The following is a 14,448-nucleotide window of genomic DNA, read 5'->3' on the forward strand; positions in this document are numbered from 1 at the left end:
GCGCATCTTCATATTCTTTACAAAAAAGTATCAACCCATTTATAATGTCAAAAAGTCATTAATTTAGGAGATATTTTAATTTTAATTTTGTAAAATCTATGCGTGAAAGACAAAGACAGTATAAATATAAGAATACTATCCTTCTTCTTCCATTTTTTTTCATACGATAATTTTACAAAATTAAAATTAAAATACCTCCTAAACTAATTTTTTAACATAAACAGGTTAATACTTTTTTTGTTAAGAAATTAGTGTAGGAGATATTTTAATTTTAATTTTGTAAAATTATCGTATGAAAAAAAATGGAAGAAGAAGGATAGTATTCCTATATTTATACTGTCTTTGTCTTTCACGCATAGATTTTACAAAATTGAAATTAATAATATCTCCTAAACTAATGACTTTCTGACATAAATAGGTTAATACTTTTTTTGTTAAGAAATTAGTGTAGGAGATATTTTAATTTTAATTTTGTAAAATTATCGTATGAAAAAAAATGGAAGAAGAAGGATAGTATTCTTATATTTATACTGTGTCTTTCACGCATAGATTTTACAAAATTGAAATTAATAATATCTCCTAAACTAATGACTTTCTGACACAAATAGGTTAATACTTTTTTGTAAAGAATATGAAGATGCACCAACTGATGTAACAAAAAATACATGATTCCAAATACACGTCCATCTACAAGAACCCCTCTCCAAAACCATTCAACTTCATCTGACAACATTTTCCGCTAACAACAATGACGTGAATCTGGATGCGGTGACCCACCCTGTACACTTTATACTTTATACTTCTTCAGTCGTCGCGTCTGCAGTTCTTAGCGTCTATAACCCGCTCGCAATCAGTGTTCGTATGTGTAGCATGTGCCCTCGTAACAGCCTAAAGTCCAAACGTTGTGTGGGTAGACGCAAGCGCAACCTGCGATCCTCTCGTGCTCGCCAAGGCTCTGGACTGCAGTTGCATTCGCTTTATCAGCCAGTGTGATCTCGCTGTAGCCTGGCGGATACACGCGTGCCGCGCGCGTACATACGTACCTCGCTCGCTCACTTTCGCGTCCAGTTTGCAAACGAATTCGCGCAATCCGCTCGGGGCGAGAGGTGTTCGTTGCCGTAAACGCCGAGGAAGCCTTATCGACGAGCCTGGATGCTCGACGCGTCACCAATTCCCATCGATTGCTCACGTTTCGCTGCAATATTATGGTAATTTGTTTGTTAACTCGTTGTTGGTTCGTGTGTCTGTAGAGCAGGGGCAAAAGTGGCTCGCCTGTCGCAATTCCGCGAAAATTGGAATTTATTCTCGATCGAATTGAATCGCGGAAACGTAGGGGCTTACGCGTTTAGCGCCAGACTGCGGATGTTTGTGCAGTTGTCTACTTTCGCGAACGCGATTCACGCTGGAAGCTAAAATTGCGTCAAAGAAACTGGAGTGGTGGGGATAATACGCGAACTTTTCGCTCCATACGTCTTGACATCATTCGAATTTCTAGAAAATACGACGTGATAGATTGCTACGAAAAAATTAGAAATTAGTCATTTTGGCCATTTTGGTAGTTCCAGCGTTGAAGGAATGAGAGTTTTGAAAAGATGTTTGTCTCGTCTGCCAGACGAGTTATGTTGGGTGCACTATTTTGGTTGTTTTATGTATTTTCGCGTATTTTGTGCATTTTTTTTTTTTTTTTTTGTAAAATTTTCAGAATCTTGAATTTCTCAAACAACCGCGGTTTACAGAAAAATACGAAATGAAAACGAATTTTACAGACTCGAAAGAGTACTGCAGTTTAATTGAGATTTAATACTTCATTCTATACGTATTAGGCAGGTTTACAAAATTTGAGAAATGCTCGTTGTTTTTCTTAGTGATTTCTTTTTATTTTTCATTTTTATTAACCCATTCATGCTATAGACTTATCTCGCATGAAATAAAACGACTGAAATTATATTCCATATTTTTTTTTTCTTCTTCTTCTTTTAATGAGAAGAAAGAAAGCAAAGCAATTTTATACAAAGCTTGAAATTGACAATTCTCAAACAAGAAATGTTCAAGGAAATGTCCACTTATACTTATAAAAAGAAAACAAGAAAACATTGCTGATACAATAAAATATTTTCTGAAAAATGTTTTCCAGCATGCAGCGTTTTTCTTCTTTTTAGATGTGGTCAATATTTTAGTTTGTTCGTTGCTTTTCTCTTTTTCGAGGTCAGGGAGTATTGATTGTGTTCATACAGTTTTGAATGCACAGTAATTAAGTATATGTATATTTCATGGGTACAGAGACGAATCGTGTATACACGCGGATTGAATTAATTGTCAATCAATTAAAAGTGGAATCTGCCGGTGAATTTCTTTTAAATTGACCGTTTGCGAATAATAAGTAGCAGTATACAGAAATTGGAAATTGAATTTTACCATTTTTCGAATAGATTAACTTGCATTGAAAATTATAGAAATTATGACAGTTAATTAAAATTCTGCACAGTTTGAAATGGAAGATTTTTGTTAAGTTTTTTTTATTTTTATCAAAGCTGACTGAGAATATAGTTATTCGTTTGAATAACGAATCCTGAAATGTAAATATAGAAAACATAGATTGAAACGCAGAGAATATGTCATTTAGAAATAAATAAGCTCGTTGCTAGTCTTTGTAAAACTTTGAAAAACTAAACTGAAAAATAATGAAAATAAAATAGACGTGTATACGTAATTTCATGAAAATAATTAAGTATAAAAATAGCTACCAAAACAGTTAATGAGACTAAAGGCCTGAAAAATGTTCATTAACTCTTTCTGTAATTTACATATTGCGTTAAAAACTATCGATAAAACCATCAAACACAATTTATTGTATATTAGATTATTATAAGTAATTTCTTTTATATTCTTATTCAATTATTTTCTTCTCATTTCTTTTTTCTTTTTTTTTTTTAATATCTTTAATACAATGCTATCAGTTTTTTAAAACTTCCTGTGTACCCTGCTTTCAAAGACCGATAAATATTGCCAGCGATTAATTCCAAACAAGGGGAAACGTTTTTTACGAAAATAGGTCGACAGTCGAACACTGCGCTTCAGAAATATTCATACATTCAAATATTTGCGATCATCTGTGCAAATGACTGGCTCGTAGCTAAAATACAGCGATTATAAAGAATATTAAAATTCAACGATTTCAGTGCATTTAAATGGACGACTCTCAGCGTGAAAATTATTTTTCAGTTTGGAGAGCCTGCATCGCACGAGGGGGGAAAAAAAAATTTGACAAATTTCTTGTTAAACTGTCAGAAAATTAATTACGGCCGTTGGCAACGTGCTGGCAAAATCCACGGTATTTTTGCGTAAAATAAAGTTGTATTTTATCGAAACAAACAGTAGAAAAATTTATATAAATTTTTCAACAAGAAAGAAAGCTGTTTCATGCTATTATTTTAAAATTCGATAAACTCCGAAATTGATATGTTTTGTAAAAGTAATTGTTGTGTTTTGCGATAGATGATAATTATAACTCCGTAAATTCTCCATTTCACAGTTGTATGAATTGAGTTGAACCTTTATTATTCGAACGGCCCTCTTGTCGATATCGTTAATATACGATTTTTCAAAAAGATAATCACAAGTTTATCCATAAGTATAGACAGTTATCACATAACATATAAAATTTATTCCACGATTCGAATATTATTATAATTATTACATGATTATTGACGTTTAGATCGTCCAATTTTAATAAACGATAAAATCCACGAATCCTTATATATCTATCAGTATAATTGAATCAAACTTCAATCACATTCTCCCATCGTTAATAACTTTGGTAACGAAGTTCTTTTGTCTAATTTTAATAAACGATAAAATCCACGAATCCTTATATATCTATCAGTATAATTGAATCGAACTTCAATCACATTCTCCCATCGTTAATAACTTTGGTAACGAAATTCTTTTGTCCAATTTTAATATTTCTAATTCGAGAAGAGAGGGATCTCGAATTTAATTTCGCCGATCTCGTTCAACTTCTTCTTTAAAACTTTTGTCTGCTTTTGTCCAAAGCAAATTTTAGACGCACGTTAGATGTAAATTATTATTTTCGAGTAATCCAGTTGCGCCATTCTCGTCGGCTTCTTCGACAGAATTTCCCTCGAAGCTTTCTTTCTTGGCGCGAGCCAAGAAGCCGTATAACTTCCTGTTGCAGGAAGTAAACGCGACGCGATCTCAATGTGGGTTAAAACACCGGTGTCCCTTATCTACGATCCGATTTTTCGCATAAAAAGTTCGCTGGTCTTCCGGCAGAGAATTTTCTGCATGCCCTGATAATTTCCAGAGAGAATCGGAAATGCAAAGACGTTGGTTCGTGAAACGCCTATTGATTCTGGGTCACTGTATGTACGAGAAATGGGTGTACATGCATACATGCCTTGGCAAAGGTCACAAAGAGAAATGAGAGCTGCGAAATTTTTAAAAGAAAAGTCTGTCGCATTATCTTTTTGTTCCGATATAGTAGAATAGTGGTAACCTACATGCAATTTCGAATGTAACAGGGGACTTTTACATTAGAAACACAATAATCGTGAGACCAATTGCTCGGTTTTGGAATTTTTAATTAAAAAGCTGTTCAACTTTTGTCATCAACTCTGATCTTTGATTATTTTACATTTATTTTTTTGTAGCTACGTTGAGTTTCAATTTATTTAACTATTTAATTTTCTTATTAGTCACGAAGGATGTAAAATATCAAGTAAAATCAGAACTTTACTACATAAATGACTACAGTCATCTAATATGATCTAATATCAGTTGAAAGTTAAGCGAATGTCGAAATTAGAATTTCTAATTATTCGAATTCCGAATAAAATGATATTCTGCGAGCATGAAATTTAATTTTCTCTCTTGTTTCACAAGGAGAAGAGAAAAAGTCATACTACGTAATAATCATACTTTGTAAAAAGTCATACTACGATACTTGAGATTATTGTGGAAATAAATACATAGATATGAAATTTTTCATTAATTTCTTTCTAACTGAACGCTAAGTGAACAAATTGAAAGACATGGGGATATGAAAATTTACAATAATATGAGTTTTCTTTTTTTTTTTTTGTCATTCAATAACTATAAAAGTTAAACGTGTGATTATTTACGGCTAAGACCCTCAAATCTCATGTTTCGTAAGGCAACACCACGAAAGGAGAGACGTGTATCTGCATATCGTGTATCGAGGTTATCTACAATAGAATGCTGATCAACTTGTGCGTTTATAGTGATTGTTTCAGCGTCATTCAGGGTTTCTTACTTTATAAAGGAAAGATGTTAATTGCCAGTCTCTAGAATTGAATGATTACTAGGATCAATGATATTTCTTTTCTCACTTGATCGTATTAGCAAGCAAATATAAGCAAAAAATACTCGTGCATCGAATGTTCTTAATAATGTCTTAATAATTTTCTAATTTTGCATAACTTTATTATATTCTACCAATGGCAAAATTTCTTTCATTCAACGAACGTTTAAACTCCGCGATTATCTGTAACACGTAATATACCTACCTACGCAGTAGTGTACTCACGCTCACGTTACAATAGAAGAGCAATAATAAAATTTATAGCGCGACATTCGAAGAGCTATTAATCGTTAAAATACATAATAATACGTAAAGGATATTGATTATCGAACGCTGTCACGTACAATGGGCTAATGGTCATAATTTATGCGTTAATTCCATTTGTCATTATGATACATGCGTACCCATGCACGCGTCGAGCATTTCATTAGCGGCAGCGTACGTTTCAGTTTGATATTAATCAAGGAAGAATGATATCGTTGGCTTTAATGCTCCATTTGGCCGGTATCGTGCGTGGCAACAACGAAAACTTTCGACGCGGGGAAATACATGTTCTGTCGCAGTCGTTAACACGTCCGAGCCATTAACCACGATGATTGTCATCTGTTGTTCGGATTTCCAAGAATATGATTTCGAATCGTTGTTGCACGGTATTCACTTTCCGAGCATTATCGAAAATTGGACAATGCTCGTATTTATCAGAGATGCGTGACTCACACATCCTGTAAAAAAAGAAAAATGGTAAATTCAGTAATATTTTAGAAAGGAGCAGTAACTTTAAGATACTCGAGACAGCGATGGCGAGTTAAATTCATTAAGTTGAATTAGTAGAAAAGAGAAGGTAACAGTAATTATGAAATAAAATTATTACGCTTTTCGATGAATTTAAAAATTAAAACTACCGGCAAAGTATAGAAGTTGTGTCAAGGGAATGTTTGTTCATATATTTTATAAAAATATCATTCAAATTTCTAAAAATCACAACATCGTAAATCTGTGAAACTATTTTTAAAAGAATTGTAAATTATTCATTTCGATTGAATTTTTGGCACGCGATGTTCAAAATTCAATAAAATGGCAAGGAAAAATCATACATCAAGTTTTAAGGCGCCATTGCAGAGAGGATGCTTCAGTTTTCAAGTTTATTGCAGATTCGATCATGAACGAAATTTTTCAATACTTAAGGACAAGATAATAAGACATTTGTATATTTTTAAATTTCCTATACGTAGAAAGGAAGAAACTGTGCACTTTGTACCATTTTCGGAGTAAGCACGCAAAATCTTTGGTTCTTATAATATACGAAGAAAGAAACGTAAGTACGAGCTGACGAAAATACATATGAGACACTTATTTTCCATTTATGCGACTCGGATCCGTAAGCGTTCGACTGCGAATGAATACAAAAGTGAAAATTCGTCATTTCTCTACGGCATTAGACTCACTTGTCAAATCGAAAAGTAAAATTTCCATCCAGAGACATTGGGACAGAGATAGGAAAGCTTTGCAACACAACAAAGTACAGAAACTTTTATTTACACATTTCACAGAAAGTCATTTAAATCTCCAAGAATGTAAAAATAAATCTCTGTTTCACGTTTTATGAAATTTCGAATGAAAATTATAAATTGATTCGTTTTATCGAATCGCTTTGATAATTCTAATGTCACAACAAGCCCGGGTTTATTATTTTACGAAATTGCAACAATTTAAATATTTAGTATATTTATAGCAGTGTATGTACTAAATTAATATATTTATATTTAAATATATTTATTAATACATTTAACATATTATATTAGTATATATACTAAAAATAATATATTTATATTTAAATATATTTATAGTAGTATATATATATATATATCAATATTAATAATATTATTAATTAATATATTAATTTATTATATATTTATTGTAGTATATATGTATCAATATTAATAATATTATTAATTAATATATTAATTTATTATATATTTATATTTAAATATATTTATAGTAGTATATATGTATCAATATTAATAATATTATTAATTAATATATTAATTTATTATATATTTATAGTAGTATATATGTATCAATATTAATAATATTTATTAATTAATATATTAATTTATTATATATAATATTTATTAATTAATGTAATAATTAATATATTAATATATTAATTTACTATGTCCGAATGTCAACTGTAATCTTCTCTTTAAAACCTTACTCTGTAAAATATTGTACATAACGTAACGCGAAACGGCAAAGAAATTATAACGATTAAGAACAACTGTGAACGGGAGAATCGAGAGTCGTTAGACTGAAAATAAATGAACGATATCGAGAAACGACGTAAGCATAATAACGAACGTTCTCTGTTGTAGAATCACCGAGGCGTTATGTGGAGGGTGAGGTGACGATTCACTATCGTTCACCAGTGCGTACAGAGGCGAAAGAACCATTGAGCGAGGAAGAGCTCGCTCGTCGAAGCGCGGAGAATATGCGACGGGTTTACGAAGAAGAACGTCGTCGCAAATATCTCCAGGAGTTACACGATATCAATTCACGGCGACATACCGACAACTTTATGTAAGTCTTGTCATACCGATCTTTCTCTCTTTTTTTCTTTTTTTCCTTTTAATTTATGGCATACTTAAGTGCCCTCGCTGAGCCCACCTCGAAGATTCGAGCGTTCTGTTCACAGAGCGTTAGTATCTTTGGGGATGAAGGAGAAAATCTGTGCGTTTCTTTTCGTGCTTTCTGATACTGATTTGCAGTCAAATTTTCTATTGGTATATTTAGTAAAAGTGATAATTTGATGTGATATCAATGCCAACTAATTTTTTAAATTAATATCAGTGTAACTTGAACTTTTCTAAATATAATACCAGTGAAAATTAAGATAACATAAAAAATGTAGTATAAATATTTCTATTAATTAATGCGATTTATACATAGTATAAAGTATATTGTCAGTTGCGTGTGAAGAACTTTTATTTTTTAATTCTTTTCTTTACCATTTGTGTAATATTACTCAATTTTATAATACTATAAATATTAATATTATTAATATTACCCAATTTTATAATATTATTAATATTACTCAATTTTATAATATTATACACTACAATATTACAATATTACTTCAACACCGTGTTTCTAATTTAAATTTTTATTTCTTTCTTTTATTCGTACAACACACGCGAAAAAGAGATAAAATAAAGATATTAACGTATTTGCTACGTTTATTAAAATTTTTAATATTTAATTAATATTTAATATTAATTATTTGATATTTAATATTTATTTATTAATTAATATTTCTAATATTATTAATATTTTAAATATTTAGTCCAGTCATATCGAAGATGTATAATTTCTGATGAAAAGGTTCCGATCAAGCATTCAAAATATTCAGAAATGTTTAAAATCGTTCGAAATCTTTGTGCATTCTAAACTAGAATTAGTGACTTTGATTGGATTCTCATACTACCACTCTTTCTCTAAATACAAGTTCAAGCACTGCTCGAGAACTTCAATATTTTTATATTGCAATAGTTTCAATACTCTCAACAATTTAATATCTTTCGTGGAATTTGGAGTGTGAAACTTGCATCCCATTAATTATCAATTAGAGAACAGTCGAAAATGAGAAGGAACGAAAGTGTTTCTTCTTTCGTCGGGCTTTTCTTTTCACGCATGAGTCACCCACGCTTTTATTAACAACGCCCGCGTAAAATAACTTGGAGTACGTGATGCATTACGTAATAACTTAAGTAACGGAAAGCATGATAGACTTACACCTCGTCTAACAACGCATGATTAACGTGTCGTTGACTTTTATCATTGCGCGAGATGCCGATCCCTACGTCCGCAATAATTTCATTCATTTGGACGTACGATAAATGGTTTGCGTATTAAATAAAATATTTCAATCATCTTGCTTTTATATCTTGTAAATTAAAGTTTCACGTACGTAATTGTATGTGTACAGTGTGAGCCAAATTCAACGTATTTATTTATTTCTTAACATGGCGCTCAAGAACTTAATCTGTTGTCCATTATAAAATTATTTCACTCGCTATAAAAGAGTTTTAAATGTGAAAATTACAAAAACATTCGACACAAGCGTTTTCTTTCGTAGCAGTTTATTATTAAATTGACATTTATTAACATATAATTAATATTTAATTGAATCAGTTCAATATTATTCAATCGAACATTAATTAAATTGATTATTTAAACATTTAAATAATCACTTAATCTGTATATATATATATATTAATCTATACCTATTGTTTAACAAATTTCATCAGATTAATATTTAAATTAATTAAATGTTACTTAATTGGACATTCATTTAAATCAAATTGATATTCAAATATTAAAAAGACGTTTAACAAGCATGTTGCTGAAAGAATTGTGAAAGAATATTTGATACCAGTAGATATGTACTTTGTACATCGACCTCTGTTGAAATTATGCGACTCTACGTTTAAATTATGTACCTGCGACTCCACGTGAGAAATTGGAATTAGAAATTCGTATAAATGTCTCGTTAAATTATAAATAGATGTTGTACGTGTAATGAATGGGGAATACGTAGATACAAAACTCACATTTATATTAAATGCCTGGAAATGAAATAGTAATCTGATTTCATTTTAATTTAAGCGAGGGATCGTTAAATGTTGTTTAATTAATCAGACAAACGTGTTACTCTAAGCAACATCGTTCTAAATTACCATTTAAATCCACGTTTTATTTACTTTTATTCGCTTTTAGAAGAAGTGAATGTTTGAAGGAGAAACACGATGGAAATGAAATTAATGAAGTCGATAAATTCGTTATAAATGAAATTTATGTTAATTATTCGCCATTTTTCATACTGTTTATTATCAGACGCTTGATTTATTGAACAGAGTAATTTATTGAACGTTTCGTTCCAGTGTTTTGACGTACTAAACCCAAGTTTCTTTTTTTTATATTTTATCAAGTAAATGGTGAACTTAGAACAAACTATAGATCAGCAGTGCAAAGTTTATAATGTTTAAAATTTTGTTAAGAAATCGAAAATTTCATTATTTGAACGAGTTTCTCAAAATTTTATCAACTAAACGGTGAGGAACTTAGAAAATGATCAAAAATCTGCGAAGAATAAATTTACAACTTAATTTAATTGCAAATGATAAATTTTGTTGTTGCCTTGAGATTTTATCAAGAAATAAGTAAAATTTAATAGATTGTAGTTTAATAATGCATGTTCTGTGACTTCTGTGAAATGAAAAGAATTCTAATTTATTTTTATTTCATATAATTTCTGTTTTTTTTTTTTTTTATTTTGTAGATTCTAACAAGTTTTCTTCTATCAACAGCATGTATTTGCTCTACTATATGACCTTACTTCCTTATCTTCAGAACAATGCGTAATTCTTATACAATATTTATAAGAGATGACTGTGCATCGGTGCAAAGTGCAATTATACCAATCGTTCAGCAAAACAAATAAGTAATATCTAACAAAGAAGATTTCGTGTAACAATTCTTCGTACCACTTAATCGTAAATTTATGAAAGATAAATAAAAAATATAATAGTAATTTATAAATTTAAAAAGAAAACAGCTTATCAATTGAAAATAAAGCACTGCTGCCAAAAAAAAAAAAAAAATGAAAAATAAATGAAGATAAAACAATTTGAAGCAGGAATATTATAATTATAAAATATATAAACGTATTTCTAATTGTAAAATATATAAATGTATTTTTAATTTAACATATCGAATTAATTAACTTTATACAAAGTACATCCAGATAATATTTTTCCTTTTCTCTAAAAGTATTTAAATACGATGGTTCACTTGCTACAATTTACGAATTGACATTAATCCTCTTGACATTAATAAACTTCCTAGTCTTCAATTTTATTTAATTAAATAAACAATTTTATTTAATTTTATTTTCTTTAAATACGTTTAAGCTAAAATAATGATGCGATTTATAGGTATCTGTTCAGTATTATTTTTACTTTAAGTTTTCTAATAAAATTTATTTAAACGACAAAAGTCTTCTCTTGACAAACTTTTACAAAACTAAACGAAAGTTACAAATTAGCTGCCACCTCTCTTTATCCTGTGCAGATTTGTTGCTCAATTTTACTCTTCAGAGATTCACGCTATTATGTGACGAGGCTTATCTTCCTTTTTTTTTTTTTTGTAATAAATAATTTCAGACCGTCGCAGAAATCACCGATTCCCTTGAACCGTTACGACGACTTCGTGGACGATCTGAGCCACAGAAGCAGATCCCAGGAGCAAACACCGGAACCTCGGCTCGTGGCAAGGGCACTTTACAACTTTATCGGGCAATCTTCGCGAGAATTGAATTTCCGTCGCGGTGACATAATATTCGTGCGTCGTCAGGTAGACAAGAACTGGTACGAGGGCGAGCATAATGCTATGATTGGCCTGTTCCCATCGAATTACGTTGAGGTAATGTTGCTTGGAAAAGCGTTGGCGTTCTCGTTACTTTCTTCGTTGCAATTCAGTATGCGTCAACAAGCTTTGAAATTACTTATCCTTACGGAATTACTTTTTTTTTTTTGCTAATGAAACACTGGTTTGCACTTAGAAATCGTCGATTTTTTCTTACAGTGAAATCGTAATTTATTGGAAATCTTGTAAAAAAAAAGAAAAATTGAATGTCTTTAGGGATGGCTTGAAAATTAGTAACAATATTTTATTTATTTCTTTGCAAACGTTTCTTATTTACATTATTAAATGAGTAAAGCGAAATAGAGGTGAATTAAACGTTTAATTTAGATGTAATTTAAACTGAATCTAGGAATCTAATTCGAGTCAAATTGAATTTGAATAATCTCAATAATATGAACTATTTATTATTTTGATTTTTGCAATTTCTTTCTTTCTATTTACTGAACTGTAGGAGTGTATTTCGTATGTCTAAACTATCTTAATGAATATTATTTAAGTAATTAAAAAGAATAATATTATTTTTTTTGTTTACAGATTTTGCCTTACGATGGTATGCGAACTACACCAAAGAAACCTTACGAGGGTCAGGCACGAGCTAAGTTCAACTTCGTCGCTCAGACGAATCTCGAGTTATCTCTAGCCAAAGGTAAATATAAAAATACATATACATATATTTTTAAACTGAAATTACGTACATATTTAGTTTATAAATTTATTTTATAAATTACAGTCTACGTTCATTAAATTTCTGTCAGATAAATCAAATAATTATTACATTTTGGAAAATTATTAGTGTCAACTTAGAGATGTATTAGTGTATATTAGAAAAACATTTTCATCAGAAGAGCACTGTTCATGAATGAGAACCTTGTTCTTTTAGGAGAACTTGTGGTCTTGACAAGAAGAGTCGACGAAAACTGGTACGAGGGTCGTATTGGAAACAGAAAGGGAATATTTCCCATCTCTTATGTCGAAGTTATCACAGAGCCTGGCCTTAGATCAGGTATCACTCACTTTCTGCTGTTGATAATATATTTCGATAAATTTAAAGCAATAATTGTTTTTTTTTTTTTTTAAGCTACATCGTTTTACTGTTTTATTCCTCGTTTTAATTTCCGGCAGAAATACACGTGGATTTTATTAATTGTAGAAACGCCAACGCAAAACAAACCAGTCGCCTCTCCAGCGGCGCACAGCCTCCTGGCAAATGGATCAGCCGGAGGGAAAATGAGTATGGGACCCCATCACTACATGCCGTCCATACCAGTTAACATTAACACAACCCAGCCACACTACAATTCACTGGTGAGCAGCTAAAGACATTCGTTAATTGCACGAAAAAGATTGGCGTGTAGGAGAAAAGTATAAATTCCTTTATAAATATAAATTTAAATATAAATACAAATTTTTTTTGTATATAAATATTGTTTCTAACAATATAAATAAATAATATAATAATATATTTATTTATATATATAGTATTTTTTAAATATAAATATAAATTTTTTTATATACTTTTTATTAAACTTTTTAACATATAAATATTATTTATATTATTATATTATATATTATTTATATATTATTATATTTATTTATATATATAGTATTTTTTAAATATAAATTTTTTTATATACTTTTTATTAAACTTTTTAATGTATAAATATTATTTATAATATTTATTTATAATAATATAAATAAATATAATATATTTATTTATATATATAGTATTTTTTAAATGTAAATACAAATTTTTTTATATACTTTTTATTAAACTTTTTAATATATAAATATTATTTATAATAATATAAATAAATATAATAATATATTTATTTATAATATTTTTTTAAATATAAATATAAACTTTTCCAAAGTTTGATTTGCACATGATACGCTTAATATCATAGTTCTGGCAAGATATCTCGTCCACGTTAACGAAAGAGTTGAAAACGATCCGAAAAAAATATTCTGATATGCTTATCGAAGTCTCTGACTTAATACAGAATCGGTCTTTGAGTCAAACGTTTGAAAGAGTGAAATTGACAAAAATGAGAATTCACTTCGAAGAAACTCAAGAGCGAGATTCGTAATAGTCTAACGACGATTAATTTAACGCCCCGCGGGGGAGTAAACGTACATTGTAGAACTTGGAATTCTTAATTCCAAGTTTCCTAAAAAAAAAAAAAAAAAAAAAAAATGAAATGACCATAGTGACCTAGTTGGTCTCTTAGAAATGCGTGCGTCGCAAGAGAAAAACTGCTGATTCCGCAGCTGTCACTGACTAGTGCACAGGCGTTTGGGATAGATCAGTAACGGTGTGCGAGCGAGAGACCTGAATCTGCGAGTGAAAGAGGCTCGAATTTAAGAGTGTAATGGAAGTATAATGGAACGAAAATTACGTTTTACTTTGAGAGTGATGCCACGATATATCGTCACCATTATTGCATCGCAATACTGTATTTTATATTTTTTAACAGGGAGAATTGTTGCGTATCATTATTGAACATTGAAGTGATACAATAATGCATTATTTTGCTAATAATAGTGCAAACGTATGTAGAATCTCACTATTGATATGATAAACATATAACATTCAAGCAATAAGTGTCATAAGTTAAATCATAAATTAA

The 14,448-nt window shown here is 30.1% G+C and overlaps 1 protein-coding gene across 12 annotated transcripts in view; it reads left to right on the forward strand.

Moving 5' to 3' along the window:
* LOC122533697 overlaps positions 1 to 14,448 on the forward strand; it is a 189,994-nt gene that overhangs the window by 172,426 nt on the left and 3,120 nt on the right. For all 12 annotated transcript variants that reach the window (XM_043663662.1, XM_043663667.1, XM_043663669.1 and 9 more), the window contains 5 exons: positions 7,714 to 7,918; positions 11,560 to 11,818; positions 12,356 to 12,467; positions 12,702 to 12,824; positions 12,972 to 13,126. In XM_043663662.1, coding sequence (XP_043519597.1) covers positions 7,714 to 7,918; positions 11,560 to 11,818; positions 12,356 to 12,467; positions 12,702 to 12,824; positions 12,972 to 13,126 — 854 coding nt within the window. The remainder of the gene's footprint in view (positions 1 to 7,713; positions 7,919 to 11,559; positions 11,819 to 12,355; positions 12,468 to 12,701; positions 12,825 to 12,971; positions 13,127 to 14,448) is intronic.

This window comes from Frieseomelitta varia, unplaced genomic scaffold (genome assembly GCF_011392965.1).
Source record: "Frieseomelitta varia isolate USP_RPSP 00005682 unplaced genomic scaffold, Fvar_1.2 scaffold_545, whole genome shotgun sequence".
NCBI classification, from domain to species: domain Eukaryota; kingdom Metazoa; phylum Arthropoda; class Insecta; order Hymenoptera; family Apidae; genus Frieseomelitta; species Frieseomelitta varia.